This window comes from Mauremys reevesii, linkage group 22 (assembly GCF_016161935.1).
Source record: "Mauremys reevesii isolate NIE-2019 linkage group 22, ASM1616193v1, whole genome shotgun sequence".
Lineage (NCBI taxonomy): Eukaryota > Metazoa > Chordata > Testudines > Geoemydidae > Mauremys > Mauremys reevesii.
Genome location: NC_052644.1, coordinates 9,206,003 through 9,224,977, shown reverse-complemented (window position 1 = coordinate 9,224,977; position 18,975 = coordinate 9,206,003). Strand labels below are relative to the sequence as shown.

At 46.5% G+C, this 18,975-nt stretch overlaps 1 protein-coding gene across 4 annotated transcripts; it reads right to left on the bottom strand.

The window, feature by feature from the left end:
* Window positions 1–4,302: 4,302 nt before the first annotated feature.
* LOC120388125 (DELTA-actitoxin-Aeq1c-like) lies at window positions 4,303–16,503 on the bottom strand. Of its 4 annotated transcripts, none has more exons than XM_039509735.1 (4): window positions 16,260–16,503; window positions 11,997–12,354; window positions 8,686–8,862; window positions 4,303–4,313 (listed from the first exon to the last, which is right to left on the bottom strand). In XM_039509735.1, the coding sequence occupies exons 1-3, from the start codon at window positions 16,358–16,360 to the stop codon at window positions 8,722–8,724; spliced, it is 600 nt and encodes a 199-aa protein (XP_039365669.1). In that variant the 5' UTR covers window positions 16,361–16,503; the 3' UTR covers window positions 4,303–4,313; window positions 8,686–8,721. The 4 variants fall into 4 exon arrangements, with proteins under 4 accessions (XP_039365669.1, XP_039365670.1, XP_039365668.1 ...); XM_039509736.1 differs by lacking the exon at window positions 4,303–4,313 and adding an exon at window positions 4,481–5,960; XM_039509734.1 differs by lacking the exon at window positions 4,303–4,313 and having other exon boundaries at window positions 8,567–8,862.
* Between the last annotated feature and the right edge of the window lie 2,472 nt (window positions 16,504–18,975).

The following is an 18,975-nucleotide window of genomic DNA, read 5'->3' as shown; positions in this document are numbered from 1 at the left end:
TTATAAATTAAAAACACTTTTTTATATATTTAACACTATTATAAATGCTGGAGGCAAAGCGGGGTTTGAGGTGGAAACTGACAGCTCGTGACCCCCAGTAATAACCTCGTGACCCCCTGAGGGGTCCCAACCCCCAGTTTGAGAACCCCTGAGGTAATTTAATTTTAACACCCTATGTCCATTCACATGCATGTGCTATTTTGAGCATTTCAGTTTTCACAACATAGGCTCATCCCAGATTTGGAACAAGCTCAAATGCTCAGTTCGTGGAGTATGTACATAAGCTAGACTAAAGACAAGCCCAAAGTAACTGTCACCAGTTTGTGAGGGACCCCATGGAGCCAGTCCCTAGGAAACAGATAAATTCATGGAGGTTAAGTCCATTAATGGCTATTAGCCAGGATGGGTAAGGAATGGTGTCCCTAGCCTATGTTTGTCAGAGGGTGGACGTGGATGGCAGGAGAGAGATCACTTGATCATTACCGGTTAGGTTCACTCCCTCTGGGGCACTTGGCATTGGCCACTGTCGGTAGACAGGATACTGGGCTGGATGGACCTTTGGTTTGACCCAGTATGGCTGTTCTTATATTCTAACCTAAATGAACCCAAAGTTATGGAGACAGATATGAGTCAAGGAAGCCAGCAGATTATCAGAAACCTGGAAAAATCTCTGACTGGTTGGGTTCAGGCGTTTGATCACAAGCTGAGGTGGTTCAAAAAGTTTTGGATTTTTTTTAAGCAGAATTATTTTATTGTTTCTTTAAACAATCAAACACAGCAAGCAGCAGATATTTGGCCACACACTTCTGAAACCTCAAACCATGTTCAGGTTTTGGCAGACTTATTTCAGCTTTTCAATTAAAAAAAACACAACAAATTTTGAAGGAAAGCAGACATTGTCCGTGATTTTATTCTGCTTTTTAAAAACCCCTAGTTTAGATCCAGAAACAGTTTTGACGGCACATATTTGTCCAAAACTTTTAATGAGCTTTAGTGCCTTTTAGCACTAGCTGACGCTGAGAACCAGTGATACCTTGTAAAGAAGTTTTCTCAAAACTGGATTTGTGCCGAGATGCGGAAGGTTTATTTTTCCCAGGGCCGCCCATGGGGAGGGAACAAGTGGGGCAATTTGTGCCAGGCCCCGCAGGGGCCCCCACGAGAATATAGTATTGTACATTTTTTTTATGGAAGGGGCCCCTGAAATTGCTTTGCCCCAGGCCCCCTGAATCCTCTGGGTGGCCCTGATCACAACTCTGTCCCCTCCCCAGGCAGTGCGGGAGCTCTCAGTTCAGATACACTCAGCTCCGCCTCCTGCCCTTCCTTTGGCTCCGTGTTACACTTCCTCACAACAGTGGCTGTTTGGAGCATGTCTATAGGGGTCCAGCCACCTCCCGCTGCCTCCCGCCCCCCGAGGCACACTGAGATGTCAGCCCAGGGCTCAGTTCAACGTGGCTGTGATAAGCGGAGGGGTGAGGTTACATATCAGTTCTTTTTCCCAGACAAAACTAAACACACTGACCCTGAAAACCTCATAACACCATGGCAGTGTAACCCCAAGAACCCCTTTACGCCAACTGGCAAAGGGCACAGTCAACACATCATTGTCAGAATATGTAGCCAAACTGTGTCTTGTAAGGTATTGTAAATATACCTTTGTGGGAGCGGATATGACCATGAGATCTGGTATCTTTGATGCTCACCCTCAGCCCCAGCTGTTTTTACAGCCTGCAGGAGCCTGTAGAAGGGGGGTTGGCCCCCATTGTCTCTAACGAGGTCTGGGATTGTCTTTGGATCCCCCCTGCTGGCAGCCACTAGCCCCTTTCAGCATGACAACATCCATTTAATCCCTCAAACCCAGTAATAAAGATGAAGAACCAAGGCTGGAGAGTTCAATAGGGCTTTTCAGGTCAAAGGATGTCAGTGCATTTACAGATGTAACAAACGGAAATAGAAAATATCCACAGCGATAATGTTGTCCAGTAGGGAGTGCAGCCACCTCTGGGGTGACACATGGACACGGGGCCATGGAGAATCATGAATCTAGAACCAGGAGACTTTCTAGTGTGTGCCATGTCTTCTGAGAACTTTCTAGATTATGTCAGGCTGGTAGGGAGCTTTTAAAAGCCCATGAGAACTTCAGGAAGAGTCACCAGAGCTGGGGTGTGTGTAAAAGGGAATCTTGAGTTTCTCCACTTGTCATTATAAGGGTTATAATGAATATAAATATAAACATTGAAAATACAGGTATTTTCTTTACTGATCTGATATTAGAAAATTGATGCAGGAGTTATTTCAGGACCTACACCAACCACCTTCCCATAGCCACAGTGCTAGGAACATATCCTGAGGTGTCTGAAGTTAATAGAGACAGGCATCTGCTTATAACCATCATGGTGGCACTCCAAAAAATGCAATTTATCGCTTTGACTGCAAAAACACATAGTGTATCCAAAACCGGAACAAAAGACTGAAGAGAAATGGACGTGCTGCCTGCATTAGATGAATAACTGACCCACCTGAGAAAACATGGGCCACATGGGATGAATTGAATTTAAAAAATTCATCAACAGAACTTTTAGAAACTCAGTACAAATCCCTACTGGGATGCATAACCTACAATGTGTTGGTTTTGCTGGGCTCCCTGCATTCTGTCTTTGATCTCTTTTATCTAACCCTTACAAAAGGATATCAACAATTCTGTTAATCTTTAATTAGCAACTCCAATACTTGCTTTCAAAAAACAAACATGCAATAAAAACATATAGAAATCCCTGGGGCTGTTACAGCTTCCTCTCCAATTATTCTCGCAGGACAACACATTGTTTTGGGTGTTTTGCTGAGCAAAGCAAGGCCCTACACTCAACTGGCTGAGGTCTCCTGCTAGCCAGAGTGCATGTAGGAAGGGAGCCCTGCTCCTGGGAATCCCTGAAAGTCCTTGGGATCATGGGTAGAGGAGTCCGGGGCTGTGTGAGGGTAAAGAGATTTGATGTTGAGAGGTGCTCAGATACATGATGATGGATAACTTACCTGTGTGTCTTGCTTCTTTTGTGTGTCTATGTGTGTTGGGACTGCTGTTCTGGGGTGCAACATGTGTTTCTCTTCTGCAACCCAGGCCACCTGCATCCTTCGGCTGTGTTTGGAATTTGCAGAGCTATTTGCAGACCCTGCACCTCTTTGATGCTGCAGAACTACTTGGGCTGTGGTGGCATTTCTATTTATCATGGACTCTTGGAGCCCAAGTCCTGCTTTGATGTGGCTGTGCCCAAGACACCTGGGTTCTTGGGAGGCTCAGATCCCTCTGCTCCAGCTAGAGGCAACAGGAGCTGCAAGGGCCCAGCACCTCAGGGCTGGTTGTCTCAGAAAAAGAGGCACTTCTTGTGTCCATGTTGCACCACAGTGTCTGATGACTGCTCAGCGGCTCCTCACCCTGGAAAACGGGCTTCATGGTCTCTGCCCCATCTGTGGCCACCTGGCATCCTGCTCACAAAGGAAGTGGGATGAATGGAGCCTGCAGCTGGGCAGCATCAGGTTGAGACCACGGGCTGAATGGAGAATTGTTCTCAGAGCCACAGTGCTACCAGAAAAACTGGGCAAAGTTGTATCTCAAAGGAAAAACAGCTTTTGAGGAAGCTCTTTGAAAAAGGAGAAAAATTTGTTCTTGCTTGGCAGAAAGGGAGTATTTGTTTTTCTGTTTGGTTTTGGTTTCTTCTCCTTCTGCTTTCTGACTTTTCCCATGGGAAAGTGTGAAAATACTTTTTAAAAATTTTACTTTTCTCTCACCTCTTTATATTTTTCTTCCTTTTTTCCTCTTCACTGGAAAAGGCAGGAAAATGAAAATTTAAAAAGTGAGAGAAAGAGGAAGAACCCTCTCCCAAAAAAAGAAATTAAGCAAGTTTAAAATGAAAGAAAACTTTATTTTTATTTTACTGTTATTTTCCTCACCTCCTGAGCACTGCTGTACACATAGAAAGAAGGCAGGAGTTTAGGCTTAGAAACAAAGTTAACATTTTGTTGCTTAGAAATTATATTACAAGATTGACGTTTGGATTTTGCAAGGTTAAAATAATTAGTTTTACTGGACTCGTTTTCAGTAAAGTTTCTTTACCTTAGGTTTTTCCTTCGGTGCTTTTTTTAAAAAAGTTTTTTCCTTGTTGAGATTGATTTGATTTGTAAGATTTTAAAAGTGAGTCTTGTAGCAGGATTTTTTTTTCTTTCTGCACCTGCTTTTTATGTATTGTGTTTTTTACCACTGTGATTTGCTAGTACTGCAGACTGTTTACACTTAAAGAGTAGTTTCTGTCACCATCCTCCCTCTTTTGCACATTTGGTTTTGCAAAAGAATTTACTTTATTTTTTTTTAGACCAAAGGAAGGGGTAGAGAAAAAGAAACATTTAGATACAGATTGTTATGAATAAGACACATTTATACTTGAAATATAGCTAGCCAAATTAACAGTTATTTTAGTCTTTGAAGTGACAATCAAATTATTGAACATAGTATAATATTACATAAAAAAAGTCTCTTTTTCATGTCAGGTGGTGATTTTCACTCAGACAATTCAACTACAGGAACTGAGTGTGTAACACACACAGAGTAGATTTAACATAATTGTTAGTTTTAAGAAGCATGTACATTGAAACAACAGAACAAGGTTTACCATTACATAATAAATTTTCACAGAGATTTAACAGCACACAATACAATTCCACATTTTTGAAAAATACACTACAAGATCATTATAACCCTAAGGCCAGTTCCTTTTAGAAAACAGCCAAATAGTTTTAGTAGCTGATAATTACTAAATTAGTCTTAATACACAAAAATCCAAAATTACAGTGGTCTATAAGTAAAAATAAATGACTGAATTTAGACACAGAAACATAATAATGAGGTGTTAGACTGAAATCCTATTACTTAGTCCAATTATAAATTTTAGGGAAAAAAGTTTGTGCTTATGTCTGCTTTGCACATGCAGAATTAAAGAAAAGAAAGAAAAGAAGCAAGTACCCATTAAGGAACTGTCAAAAAAGAAGGAATTCATAAAAATAGAAAGAGAAAAAGCAACACATTTTAATACACTGCATACAGCAGCACGATATTTCAGTTGTTTTCATAAGAGGTTACCTGTCCACATTTTGCATAATTTGTGGAAGCTTCCTGTTTTACCACAGCTAACTGTTTCATAACTGTCTCAACCTCTCTTTGACCTTGTAACATCCTACTGGGTTTTCAGAGTATGTTGTAGCTGAAATTTGTACTGATCTTATCTCTTGTGTTTTATAAACTGCAAGAGAGGAAGCTTTTTCTGTTTCTAGAACCATCAAGCAGCTGCTTGAACACTTTTGTTTTCTTTTCCTGTTTATTTTTGTCCTTTGCCTCTGAGTTATACAAAGAACAAGCAGAACCCAGAAGCATTTCTCAGACTTTGTGTCCCATGCAAATAAAATGCTCCTATGGTCAATTACATACTTACTACAAAGGATCCATCATCCCATTCTCACTGGCCAAGTTTATTTCTATTTCTTTATAATCAGCTGTTCCGGTACTTCCCATTTCTTAGCATTCCACTATCAGTATGGCTTTGAATCTCATCTATTTCTTATGTATATATATTTCCCCCAAAAGCGCCCGCTGACAGATGTGCTGGGTGTGTTGCAAGATCCACGTATGTCTGTAAGCAGCTAGAATAAACCTCTGCTTTGCCACTGCTTTACTTGTGTTTTGTGATTTCACATTATCAGCCCAACCTGCTCTGCCTTTTTATTGTTTTCCTCCTTTTTGCAATGTTTTTATAATATGATGGTACATAGTAGGTACCAGTAACATAGGGAAAAGTCGGAGAGAGGTCCTGGAGGCCAAATTTAGGCTGCTAGGTGAGAGATTAAAGTTCAGGATCTCCATGGTTGCATTCTCTGAAATGCTTCCAGTTCCACATGCAGGGCCAGTTAGATGGGCAGATCTGCAGAGTATCAATGCATGAATGAGACAATGGCATAGGGAGGAGGGACTGAGGTTTATTAGGATCTAGGGAACCTTTTGGAAAAGGAGGAGCCTGTACAGGATGGATGGGCTCCACCTAAACCAAAGTGGAACAAGACTCTCGGTATGTAAAATTAAAAAGGTCGTAGAGGAGCTTTTACACTAAGGGCTGGGGGAAAGCAGACAGGCACAGAGAAGCACATGGTTTGGACAGAGACATCCCTTAGGGGAGGATTTATTCTTTCTATATCCCAGTAAAGAGGAGAGGATAGAAGTTGACAAAGTACCGGCAGGAACTGAAGAAAAACAAGTCAGATGAAGAAGAGTCCCATCCAATTACATCACGGGAAGGCAGACAACTAAATATTGACAAATGTTATAAGTGCTTGGTTACAAATGCTAGAAGTTTAAGTACTAGAATGGGTGAACTTGAGTGCCTGGTATGAAATGAGGATACTGGTGGAATGATGATAGTGAATGGGACATGGTAATATCAGGGTACAAAATACATAGGGATGACAGAGTAGGTCGTCCTGGTGGGAGAATGGCACTATACATGAAAGTAGGCATAGAGTCAAATACAATAAAAAACTTAAATGAATCAAACAGTACCATAGAATCTCTAGGGGGAGAAATTCCATGCTTGATAAGAGAATAGTGACTAGAATCTACTACCAACCACCTGACCAGGACGGTTACAGTGACTGTGAAAGGCTCAGGGAGATTGGAGAGGCTACAAAAAACAGAAAACCCAATAATAATGGGGGATTTCAACTATCCCCATATTGACTGCAAAGGAGGAGGAATAGCTCAGTGGTTTAAGCATTGGCCTGCTAAACCCAGGGTTGTGAGTTCACACAGAAGAGAGGTAAATACCAGGGTCCCACAAGGATCTGTACTTAAACCATCGCTATTCAACATATTCATAAATTACCTAGACCAGCAGTTCTCAAACTGTGGGTCAGGACCAGACATGCCAAACCCTTGAAAAAAAAACCCACAGAAATTGGGTTTGTTATCGGCTTGTGAGTTGCTTGGCTAGTTTTTGGATTGTTTCTTTTTTTTTTCATCCGCTCCTGGGAAGCAGGGCCAAGGGGAGGCAAGCAGGGACCGGGGAGGAGGGAGTCAGGGGTGCACAGTGGGCTGACCACAGTCCCAAACTGCACGCTGGGGGGGATCCTTTCACATAGTGTTGGGATTCCTAGGGAGTGGCTTATTTTGGCCTTATTTTGAAATGGGATTAGCTTGATTTTTGGCTTACTGTGAAAGTCAGGGTGCTTATTTACTGCGTGAAAGTTGGCAACTGTGGTCAGGACCCCAAAGTGGGTCATGTCCCTGCTTTAATGGGGTCGCCAGAGCTGGAGTTACATTTGCTGGGACCTGGAGCCGATAGCTTCAGCCCTGAGTGGCGGGGCTCAGGTTATAGACCCCCACCCCCAGGGCTAAAGCCCTTGGACTTGCCCCACCCCACATGGGGCAATGGGCTCAGGCTTTTGCTTTGGGCCCCCCTCCACCCTGGGTGGTGGGGGTTGGGCTTTGGCCCCCCACCAAGGGTGGCAGGGCTCAGTTGGGTTTGGGTTTTGGTCCCTGCTCCTGGGGTCATGTAGTAATTTTTGTTGTCAGAAGGGGGTCACGGTGCAATGAAGTTTGAGAACCCCTGATGCAGACAAAGGGGTGAAAGTGAGATGGCAAAGTTTGCAGTTGATACTAAATTATTCAATATCGTTAAATCCAAAGCAGACTGCAAAGAGTTACAAAGGAATCTCACAGAACTGGGTGACTAGGCAACAAAATGGCAAACATAATTCAGTGTTGATAAGTGAAAAGTACTGCACATTGGAAAGGATAATCCCACAAATACAAAAAAAAGATGGGCCCTAAATTAGCTGTTACCACTCACAAAAGAGATCTTGGAGTCATCCTGGATAATTCTCTGAAAACATCCACTCAATGTGCAGTTGCAGTCAAAAATGGAATCAGAATGCTGGGAATCATTAACAAAGGGACAGATACTAAGACAGAAAATATCACATTGCCTCTCTATAAATCCCTGGTACGCCCCCACCTTGAATACTGTGTGCAGATGTGGTCGTCCCATCACAGAAAACATATGTTGGAAATGGAAAAGGTTCAAAAAAGGGCAACAAAAATGATTAGGGGCATGGAACAGCTTCAGTGAAAGGCAAAGAGACAACTGAGGGTATACCCAGGATAAAAAGAAAAGAGACGACTAATGGGGAATAGTGACTACCCAGGATACAATCTGGACTGATGAACTGCTGTGTCCCCTCACCTCTCTAACTGACATTGCCTTTTACACTGCTATTGTGTGAGTGCTGCAGCCAGACACTCACGAATTACACTGCAGAGGGACACCAGGAAAATCCCAGTCCCAGACTTTTCCCAGGTATGTGTTTCTTGTACTGCCGCGCACCCTCCTGGACAATAGAAGCTCACAGAAAGTCTGGCTTTTATTAATAGAAAATGATATGCACAAATCCTGGTATCCCAAATGGAGTTTCCCCCAACCCTTCCATGCAAACACACTGGTTTAGATAAAACAATAAAACAAGTTTATTAGCTGCGAAAGGATAGACTTTAAGTGAACACAAGTAATGAGACACAAGTCAGAATTGGTTACAAGAAAAATAAAAGTACAATGCAACTAATGCCTAACTTAACAAACTCAAAGCAAGCGCTCTCACCACATGTTCCAGCAGTTCTACTGACTGAACTTTCAGTCAAGATCCCTCCCCTGGTCCAATGCTGCTCCCTTGTCCTGCAGGGGTCCTGGGTGCCATAGGCAGAGAGAAAGGGAGGAATGATTTGGGGCATCTGCCCTTCCTTCTTATTGTCCTTTCTCTTCTCTGAAGCATCTCCAGCTGAGGTTCAGGAGCCAAAAAGACTGTGTGGATGGACACGCCGAGCTATTTCTTTTTAAGATGTATAATTTTCTGGCTGCTCTCAGACTTGGAATATTTCTTATAAACACCATGTAATGGAATCTTATAACTTTACAAACAATGTTGCTACTCACATTTTATCACGACAATCATGGGTGGCAGATATCATAGGCAGGGGAAGGCTGTGCCTCCTAAACAGCCTGGTGTGGCCCCGTCCATGCTCCACTCCCAGGCTCCCTCCTGCCTTCTGTTCCCTTCTGTGGCAGGCTGGGGGCTGCAGTGCACACAAGACCCCCAGGCTGAGGCCATGCCACACCATGCCGCCCATCCTCCCGGTGCTGGGACCACGGTGTCCTCCCAGGGCTCCAGGGCTGGGAGTGCTCTGGTCACATCGCCTGCCCTGCACTGGGGCTGGGGATGCTCCATCCGGGCCACCTGCCTGAGACTGGGGGTGCATGGGAAGGCTGGGGGTGTGTGCTCCAGGCTCCAGCAAAGGAGGGGGGCATAAGAGTGGGGCCTTGCACAGAGGGGGAGGGGCTGGGGGCTAGCCTCCCCCAATAGCATGTTCACCCATGAGGAAAATATTGACCAGTGAGTTATGAGTTTTGAAATTTTGTACAAAGATGATTACAACAGTGTGAAAATGGTGAATACAGGGTACAGACCGCCACTGGGGTATGATAGAGGTGTATAAAATCATGAATGGTGCAGAGAAAGCAAATAGGGACGTGTTATTTATCAAATAGGGAAGGGTTTATCTTTTTCCTAACACAAGAACTAGGGGTCACCCAATGAAATTAATAGGCAGCAGGTTTAAAATAAACAAAAGGAAATATTTCTTCACACAACATACACACAACCGGTGAAACTTGTTGCCAGGCGATGTTGTGAAGGCCAAAATTATAATGGGGTTCAAGAAAGAATTAGATAAGTTCATGGAGGATAAAAGGCTACAGTGGCATTACACCCCCCTATTCTTAATAGCAATATTGTTATGATATGATTATGGTAAAACTATAATGTATTTTATGCAAGATAGGTCATGTAAGATATAATTGAAAATATTATAATTCACTGAATATGATTATCCTATTTGTATGCATGTATCATTGTGGTATCTAAAGTTAGGAATATTGTCTATGCTTCTATTACAACTGTGTTTACACCTGGGGAATGCTCACTAGACAGAATGAAATCAATCTAGATAGCTGGCTGGAAAGGGCCATTAGCAAGAATAGGTCTTAGAAGAAGCTAATTTCCCACCGGGAGCCTTCTCGAGGATGCTACAAACAGCCTCTGACTCATGGCTGCTTTGACATGACCAGGTCACCTGGTACAGGACTCCATCCATACCAGTGTTTTTCCACTTACTGGCATGGGAACAAAACTAGAAGACAAAGGGTTCCCACCATATGCAAAAGCTATTTAAGGCAGAGGAGTGACATCATTGTGGTTCTTCACTGACTCCCTGCCCAAAGGAGATGCTTGGAAACACCTGAGAAACAAGGACTGAACTGGGGGAGAAGTGTTGGACCCAGGCTAGAGGCATTTCTGGCCTGTGAGAGAAATACCTGCGGGTTTAAGCTGCAGGCGTGTGCAGCTTGCCCTCAAGAATCTCTACAAACTGCCTAAATCAACAATTAGGGTGAGAATCTGCTACTTATATCCCATCTCTTTAGTTTATTAAGCTTAGACTGTGTTTTTGTGTATTTGCCGGGTAATCTGCTTTGATCTGTTTGCTATCCCTTATAATCACTTCAAATCTATCTTTTCCAGGTAATAAACTTATTTTGTTTTGTCTAAAACCAGCGTGTGAAAATCATAACCTGGGGCAGAAAGCTGTGTACATTCCTCTACACATTGAAGGAGGGGATGAATTTCATGAGCTTACGCTGTACAGTTCCCTGTGCAGTGCAAGACGGTATAATTTTGGGCTTATCTCCCAGAGGGGGGTGTTCACTTGAGTGCTTGGGCAGTTCCTTAGCTTAAGTATTCCCATGCAGAGCTGATCTCAGTGTCTGTATGTTGCTGCAGCTGGGGGTGTCCCTACCTGTGTGTGTGCTGGAGGGGACTTGGGGGCCTGTTTCAGCAGGACAGTGTAAGGGAGCCCACGCTGGTGGGTCAGGAGAGCTCAGTGGTACCCCAGTTCCAAGTTGCACCCTGGAGGGAATCCTTCATAGCTACTAGTCAAGATGGTCAGGGACACACCCCCATGCTCCAGGTCTCCCTAAACTTCTGACTGCCAGAAGCTGGGAGTGGACAACAGGGTGGATTACTCAAAATTGCCCTGTTCTGTTCATTCCCTCTGAAGCATCTGGCACTGGGCTAGATGGACCATTGGGCAGATGCAGTATAGCCATTCTTACGTTATGATCTTATCTACTTATCCTTTTCTTTTGGTTTCCACTACAATGTATAACTGTTATTTAAGTTGCTTAGCCAATTATATTTTACCTAGCAAGCACACATGCAATTAAAAACAACCTTGTACAGTTATACCCAAAGGCCAAGCTCTTAAACATATTTCCACTTACAAGAAGTTTAGCTCTTATTTGATAATAATTCTATATGATCTTTTGTAGCATTACTTTTTGCAAAGCTTTCTGGGAGTTTTCTCACCATGATAAATACTTAAACTTCAGGTCTTCCTATGCCAACTCCTGTTATTTCTGATGTTAAAAAATAAGCAAGAAACAAAACTTTTTTTACAAAATGATGATAAAATGCTGGAGGCGTGGATACTGCCCAGCCTGGGTAGCCAGACATGCCCTAGTCACTAAAAATAGCAGTGTGGACACTGTGGCATGAGCAGCAGCTCAGGCTAGCTGCCTGAGTAAATACCCAGGATGTCAGGTGAGAGTGCACTTGGGTAACTAGCTCTTCCCACCACCCACACCGCTCTGGCCATTCTTAGTGCACTACCATGAGCAGAGCTAGCACATCGCTGTCTACTCAAGCTGGGAGAAAGAAAGTCACTATTTCCCACCAGCAGCCCCCTTGTCTGGCACATTGGGCCATTTCCCTGGGCTGGCAGTGTAGGGCGGGCAGGGATCTTTTTGCTCAATCTGTATTTTAATGATGGATTTATTTTGGTTGGACATAGTGGCCTTCACCTGGATCTTCTCGTTGGTCACCTCCAGCTGGCCATCCAGGACCTCGAGCTTCACTTTCCTGTAGGACTCGCACTTATAGAGTGGGCCCTGGCTGTACATATAATGGTACAGGTTCTCCATGCTTTCAAAGTGCTTCCTGCCAGCAAAGAGCTCTATGGCAAACTCAGTGTTGTAGAGAATGCGGTCGAAGGGGTTGGAGAACATGATGGCCAGGGTGAAGGCGTCGGACTCGTAGCTCAGCACCCCAACGCTCCCACGGGCCGTGTAGCTTGTTTTCACAAACAGACAGCTCCCCGAGGAGCCGGGGGGGATCTGGGGCACAGGGTCTGTCCTGGCCCGGCCGCTGAAACAGTAAGTCCTGGAGGAAAACAACACAGGGTTCCTTCATTACACAACATCCCGAACAATAATTAATAACTGCGTCCCAGCAGCAGGGGAATCCTGACCCTAGGGGATGGGGTGGGTCACAGCCCAGCAGCTCTTAAGCAGAGGGGATGCACAACAGGTCACTGGACAAGAGAGCACAGCCCCACCTCGGCCAGGGCAGCGGGGTCTTTCCTGCATGATCAAGGCACAAGGTAGTGGAGATAAGGTAAGCGGGCAGGGCTGGCCCCACCCTCCCACCTGATCTCAGCTGGGCTCTGCCTCCCCACTGCCCTACTCCCCATCCACACAGCTGCAGCCTGCCTGGCAGGCCCAGATTAACTTTTGTGGGCCCAATGCCAAACATATTTGTGGGCCCCATTGGTGAAAGAGGGCATGTGATGGGGGGCGGTCAGCAGAGTGAGGGGCTGGTTGGGGGCAATGAGGCGCAGTGGGAGTGGCCCCGCTCAGCCCAGCACAAGGGCACTGTTGACAAACCCACAACTGCGCGCCACACACTGGCCCGCCCAGCTCTGTGCTGCCAGCGTGCCCCTGCCACACTGCCCCCCTGCCCAGTGCCCTGTCCTTATGCCAGTGCCCCCTCACTCAGAGACCTCCCCCACAGAGCCCTATGCCCAGCACCCCCTGCCCAGAGACTCCTCCCACTGACCTCCCACAACTGCACAGCACCCTGCACACCATACTCCCTTCTCAGGCCCCCCACCCACAGATCCCCTACTGTCCAGCTCCCCCTTCACAGTCCCACCATCACAGCTGTACAGCGCCCCATATTCCTGAGGGAATTCTGCATCAAATTCTGTGCATAATATTTTAAAATTCTGATTTTTTTTTACAAGAAAAAAATGTGGAAGCTCCAGCATGGCAGTGGGGAGCACAGGCCACTGGCTGCATGGAGGTGGGAGATCACCCTGCAGCCTCCCCCGGCCCCCCGGGACAGGAACTTGGCAGTGAGGCTGAACCTGACCCTGAGACAGCACAAGGGCCAGGCCTGCCATGGAAACACCCTGGGCCCTGCCCCTTTTGCGCCAGGCGCACCAGATGTGAGCAGGGAGGCTCAGCCCGGCAGCAGGATCCAAGTGCAAAGGGACTTAGTGTGGGGGGATCCAGATGGGGGTAAGAGGGTTCGGGGGGGCAGTCTGGGTGCGGGCAGCTCAGTGGGGGATCTGGATGCACAAGGAGGTTCCAGGTGAAGGGGCAATGGGAGTCTGCAGGGGGGACCAAGTGAGAGTGGTTGGAGCTCAGCGGGTGTAGAGGAGTCTGGGTGCAGGGATTCATTGGGGTGGGGGTGTAGGTGGTTGGGGCTCAGTGGGGAGGGTGTCTGGGGGGGGACTCATCAGGGTGTTAGAACAGATGCAGGGGAGGTGGGGCTTGTCAGGGTGAGGGTTGGATGGGCCTGCTTAACAGGGGAGCCCCAGCTGCTGCCAAGGGGATCTGCATGCTGGGCCCCCGTTTCCCCTATCTCAGGAATCAGCAACCTTCGGCCTGCCCCATGGCTGACTGGGCCATTTTGTTTACTTGCCGCAACTGCAGGTTCGGCCGATCGCAGTTCCCACTGGCCGTGGTTCGCCACACCAGGCCAATGGGGGCTGCGAGAAGCCGTGGCCAGCACATCCCTTGGCTTGTGACGCTTCCTGCAGCCCCCATTGGCCTGGAGCGGCGAACCGCGGCCAGTGGAATTGCGGACGCGGCCAGTGGGATTGCGGACGCGGCCAGTGGGATTGCGGACGCGGCCAGTGGGAGTGCAGACGCAGCAGGTAAACAAACCGGCCCGGCCCGCCAGGGGGCTTACCTGGCAGGCCACGTGCCGAACGTTGCCAATCCCTGCTCTATCCTCTTCTCTTCCCCATCCCATGTCCCTTCCCCACCACTCTGTCTCCTCCCCATCCCACCCCCGTCCTTCTCCACTGCCTCTGTCCCCGTGCCCTGCCTCCCCCCCCCCCCGCGGGCACTCACTGTTGTGCAAAATGAAGGATGGCTCCCAGCACAAGGAAGGAAGCTCAACCAGCACTAGGACCCAGAAGGTGGTGTCCAGCTGCAAAGTCCAGGGAGCTGAGCAGCACCTTTTTTTCAGCTGGGCTGCGCAGCTCTGCGGTCACAGAATAGGTCTGCTCGTTCCTCCCCTCTCCCCAAGGCCCCGCCCATGCTGCAGCTCCGCTCTTCCCCCTCCCTCCTGCCAGCAAACAGCTGATCAGCGGCAGGGAGGTGAGGGTGGGAAAGCAGCGAGCTGTGAGAAGAGGCAGGGGAGGGGGAGCTTGGCTGCCCTACTACAGCAGGAGCTTCAGTGCCAGCAGCACCAAGCCTCTGTCCCCCGCAGGAGAGAGCAGGGGGGGCAGAGAAGAGTGGGCCTGGCCGAGGCCCGCCTGGAGTGTGGGCCCAGCGCCATGGCACCAAATCTGCTACTGCTGCCGGGTGGGAGTGCCTGCTGCAGAGCCTGGGCTGAGGTGCTGGAGCCCAGCAGCTGCCTGCAGGCTCCAGGCCTGGGCAAGGAGGAGCCCTCCAGCCTCGGAGATAGCAGCAGCCAGGCTGGATCTAAGGCAGGGGGAGGAGAAAGAGCTGCCCCTCTGGGGCTGCACATGAGAGGGCTGGGCGAGGGGGGCTCTAGGTGGCAGGGTGTCACTTGGGGATCTCTGGGTTTTTACTGGGTGGCAAGAAGCTCTGGGCATCAGAGTGTTTACTTGGTGGGAAAGAAGGGGGAGTCTGGGTGACAGAGCTTATATTGCAGTTCTGGGTTTCCCTAGAGAGTAGGGGACTCTGGGTGGAAGGATTTTTAGTGGGGGTCACTGGCTGTCACAGTTTTGTAGGGGGTCTCATCTGGGCTGAGTGTGTAATGATCTGACCGTCAAGGGGAATTTAATATGGTTGAGGTGGTGGCCGGTTGGTGGAGTGACCTTCCTGTCAAAATTCCCCTCCGGGGTTTGATTTTGAATTTGGTTGTTTTCTCACAGCTTTGTTGCTAATGTGGACGGATACCAGCTGCTTTCCTTTGTTATTTGATGTACAGACCAATGGGTTAATAAAAAACACCTTTGTTTCAATAAATATATTGGTCTACTTTGGGGCTAGTATTTAAATGATGTTGGGCTATTAATGCAGTAGAAATCTGGTAACCCTGAAAACGTTACATGGTCCTGCACATTATGTTATTAACTAAAGTGTTCAGGACCGTACTCAGACACACACACATCATACAGCTGTGTATGAGTGAGTACACATGTACATGCATGTACGTGTTTGTGTGACTATGTGCGGGTGTATACGTGTGAGTGTACATGACAGACACATACATACATGTTTGTGGAGGTGACACCAATGTGAAATAAATACTCTGAATACTTTTACATTACATCACAGGCTTATTGCAACATCATCTGCCCCCAGTTCATCTCCCTGGGACTTAGACTTTCCAACCTCTCAAGAAGCTTTCAGGAGCTGTTTCTTCTCAGATCAACTAGCCAGGGAAACATTTCCTTCTTCTCCCTCCCCACCCAAAAAGTGTGATTTCCCTCCAAACACCCCCAAACCTAGTCCTGGACGCATTACATAAAATGTCCTGGCAGGAAGGTCCATTACAATCTTGTGCCTCTACAGGGCTAGAAACAGCAAATTCAGCCCAGAGGGCAGTGGGATTTGCAGTGACCCAAAGGGACATACATCACTCACCCAATATGTAGGGGGGAGAGAGCGAGAGAGAGAGAGAGAGAGGAGGTATATGGGGATAGATAGATAGATAGATAGATGATGGGATGTATGGGGATGGATAGACAGACAGACAGATATTCAGTAGCAGACACATACCCCACACCCTGGCACATCTGTATAGACACCAGCCGCAGGATGACTTGGGAAGCCACATGGAGGGGGCTGTGGGAACCTGCTCACCTGGGGTACTCGAGGGTCACATCTCTGGTGTTGTTGGTTATCTGGATGCCCACACACCGGCCTACATCCATTAGCGCAATCAGATCTTCAATGTTGCTCATCTTGCAGAAATGAGGGATTGTTCAGCAGCAGCTCCTGCAGAGCACCACCAGCGCCTCTCTGGGCAGAGCCAACTCACTGCCCTCCCAGGCCCCAGCCAAGTATTCAGGACCAGCACCAGCTGTGTGTCCTTCTTGCTACCTGAGGTGCAGCGTATGCTTTGTCTGTGGAGCAGGGTCTATAAACAACAATGGCAGGATGTGAAGATCTCTAGTCATCAGGGTTTCTGCAAAAGGAAGTCCTGTCTAACCAAGGAGGGGGAGGGTCCTCATATTCGAGAAATAAAAATCATTTTCTGGTAATCCACTTCTCCTGCTCCTTACACTACCCGTACAGTGCAGGATGGGAGCCCGGGCATCTCTGCAGGCAGCTCAATAGGCAGCTACAGGCACAAAGCAAATCTGGTCCTGGATGGACATAGGGAATGGGATGGCGAATATGCTCATGCTATTATCAAAATCAATGGGGCAGCTACACCTGGGTCCTGTGTGCAGAAAAGGAGAAGAATGATGCAGGAAACGGAAAAACCCACGTACAAAGAGAGCTTGGGAAGACAGGGGTAGTCTTTGCTGGAGCCGTAGGCGTAACTAGCAGTGTGAACCAGAGGCTGTGAACCAGAGTAGGCCTGGCCTTGGCAGAATAGTAACACACCAGGTATTGGCTAACCACGTAAGCATGTTCCTGACTGAGGAGTATGGTACAGGAACACGTAACTACGTTCATAAACTCAAGTAACTACGTGAATACGCAACTTGTTTGTATCACGGGTACAAAAGGAGAAGTCATAGGTGGGGCATCTTTGGCCAGCCAAGAGGGCAGCATCCTGGTGCATTGACTGGGGCATAGGTCCCTTGCAGGTTTAAACGAGTGTAAGTGGTGGATTCCCTGTAACTTGAAGTCTTTAATTCATGATCTGAGGACTTCAGTAACTCAGCCAGAGGTTAGGGGTCTGGTACAGGAGAGGATGGGTGAGGGTCTGTGGGCTGCGATATGCAGGAGGTCAGAGATGATCATGATGGTCCCCTCTGGCCTTAAAGCCTATGAGGCTACGAAACCGAACTGGTACCATTGTCGTGGGCATACATGTGTTCGGGTACCTGTAACGGTGAAGCAAGGGCACTAGGACCGTGCTTCGTCGACAATAAACCTTTGCTACCAAACCGAGCCTGTGGTCTCTCTTAATGAGTCACATCGAGGTCTGCTGAATTAGCAGGCTGCTCTCTGCTCGTGCAGCTGACACGGGAGCTCCAAGAACAGAACAGCAGCACCAAGCAGCTGAAAGAGCTTATCTCATTGTCTTTTCTCACTGGAAACTCCCCGCTAGGGTAGAGTCAGACAGAGGAACACATTTTACTGGCCAAGTGTTCCAAAGATGTTTACAGATGTTGGGAATGCAACAAAAATTGTACATTCCATATGGACCTCAATCATTAGGGATGCTAGAGAGAACAAATTGCACCATCAAACTAATGCCCAGAAACTGGTAGATGCTAGTGGATGCAATTGAAATACTCTGATTCCACCCATTTTAATGGCACTCAGGGCAACTCCTGCTGCCTCCAGAGATCATACACCCTTTGAGGTGATGACTGAGCAAACCATGTGAATTCCAAAGCATCTTTCGTGGCATACCAGTGGCACACAGATAGAGGGAGTCAAACTGGAAACCTATCTGCGAGCATTACAAAAACATTTGAATCAGGTTCTCTTGCAGGTAGCCGTTAAATTGGGAAAATCCAAACGGAAGCTAAAAGGTTATTTTGATAAAAGCCAAAGAGAGAATGCTTGGAAAATTGGAGGTCAGGTGGTCATATGCTGTACCAGAACACAATTTATGTAACCAATGAACTTGGAAACACTATATTAGGAATAGATTCAGGGCCTCTGTATACAGAATCAGAAACAAAAAAAAGGTAAATAAATTCTATCATGTTAATAGAATTAAAGCTGTACCAGAAAAGAAATATTTTTCCACAGGCAGAGGAACCAGAGATGTTAACAACGAAAGAGGAAGTAAAGGATGAGAGAGATTGGGAAAAGAAAGAAAAATGCATGACTTAACAACATTGATACTGTATTACTGCCTTAACAGTGCACTTCAAACTGAACAGACAGTTCCAGTACAACAAGAAACAAGAATAGTCAAGACAAATCAGGATTTTATGTTGGAACTGAACTCAAACTTGCCTACTGAGGCTCAGGATGCAAAGATAACAGTGATCTGGCACAAGAACGAATAAAATCACATGAAGGATTGAAAGATGAATGCTTTTCAACTGGAATTTTCTTTGAATGGAAATATCAACCAGCACAAGGACAATTTATAACTAAGTCATGGGATAAAACAAAGTTTTCAACGTGGACTAATAGTACAACTTTGAAAATACATATGGAGCAGAGTCATACATCAGGTCTGTATAGATTGAGATTACATCTAGTATTGAAGGATAAGTGAAAATTTGTATTGTGGAAAGATATTCCACTGAAAGTTCCCCCCTACCCCGCCAAAAAAAATCTTAAAGGAAGATATGTGCATTATTTAAAAAAAAAAAAGTTGGTCAAATATTTTTTCCAATCACTCATAACAAATTTTATCAAAAGATTAAAAGGGTAATAG

What these genes read in the sequence shown, in the direction of transcription:
- LOC120388125 (XM_039509735.1), bottom strand. Translation starts at nt 16,360, where the DNA reads ATGAGCAACATTGAAGATCTGATTGCGCTAATGGATGTAGGCCGGTGT. An exon ending in GTGACCCTCGAGTACCCCAG is followed by an intron (nt 12,355 to 16,259) that starts GTGAGCAGGTTC and finishes GTTTTCCTCCAG; the next exon opens with GACTTACTGTTTCAGCGGCC. An exon ending in TGACCAACGAGAAGATCCAG is followed by an intron (nt 8,863 to 11,996) that starts GTGAAGGCCACT and finishes CCTGAACCTCAG; the next exon opens with CTGGAGATGCTTCAGAGAAG.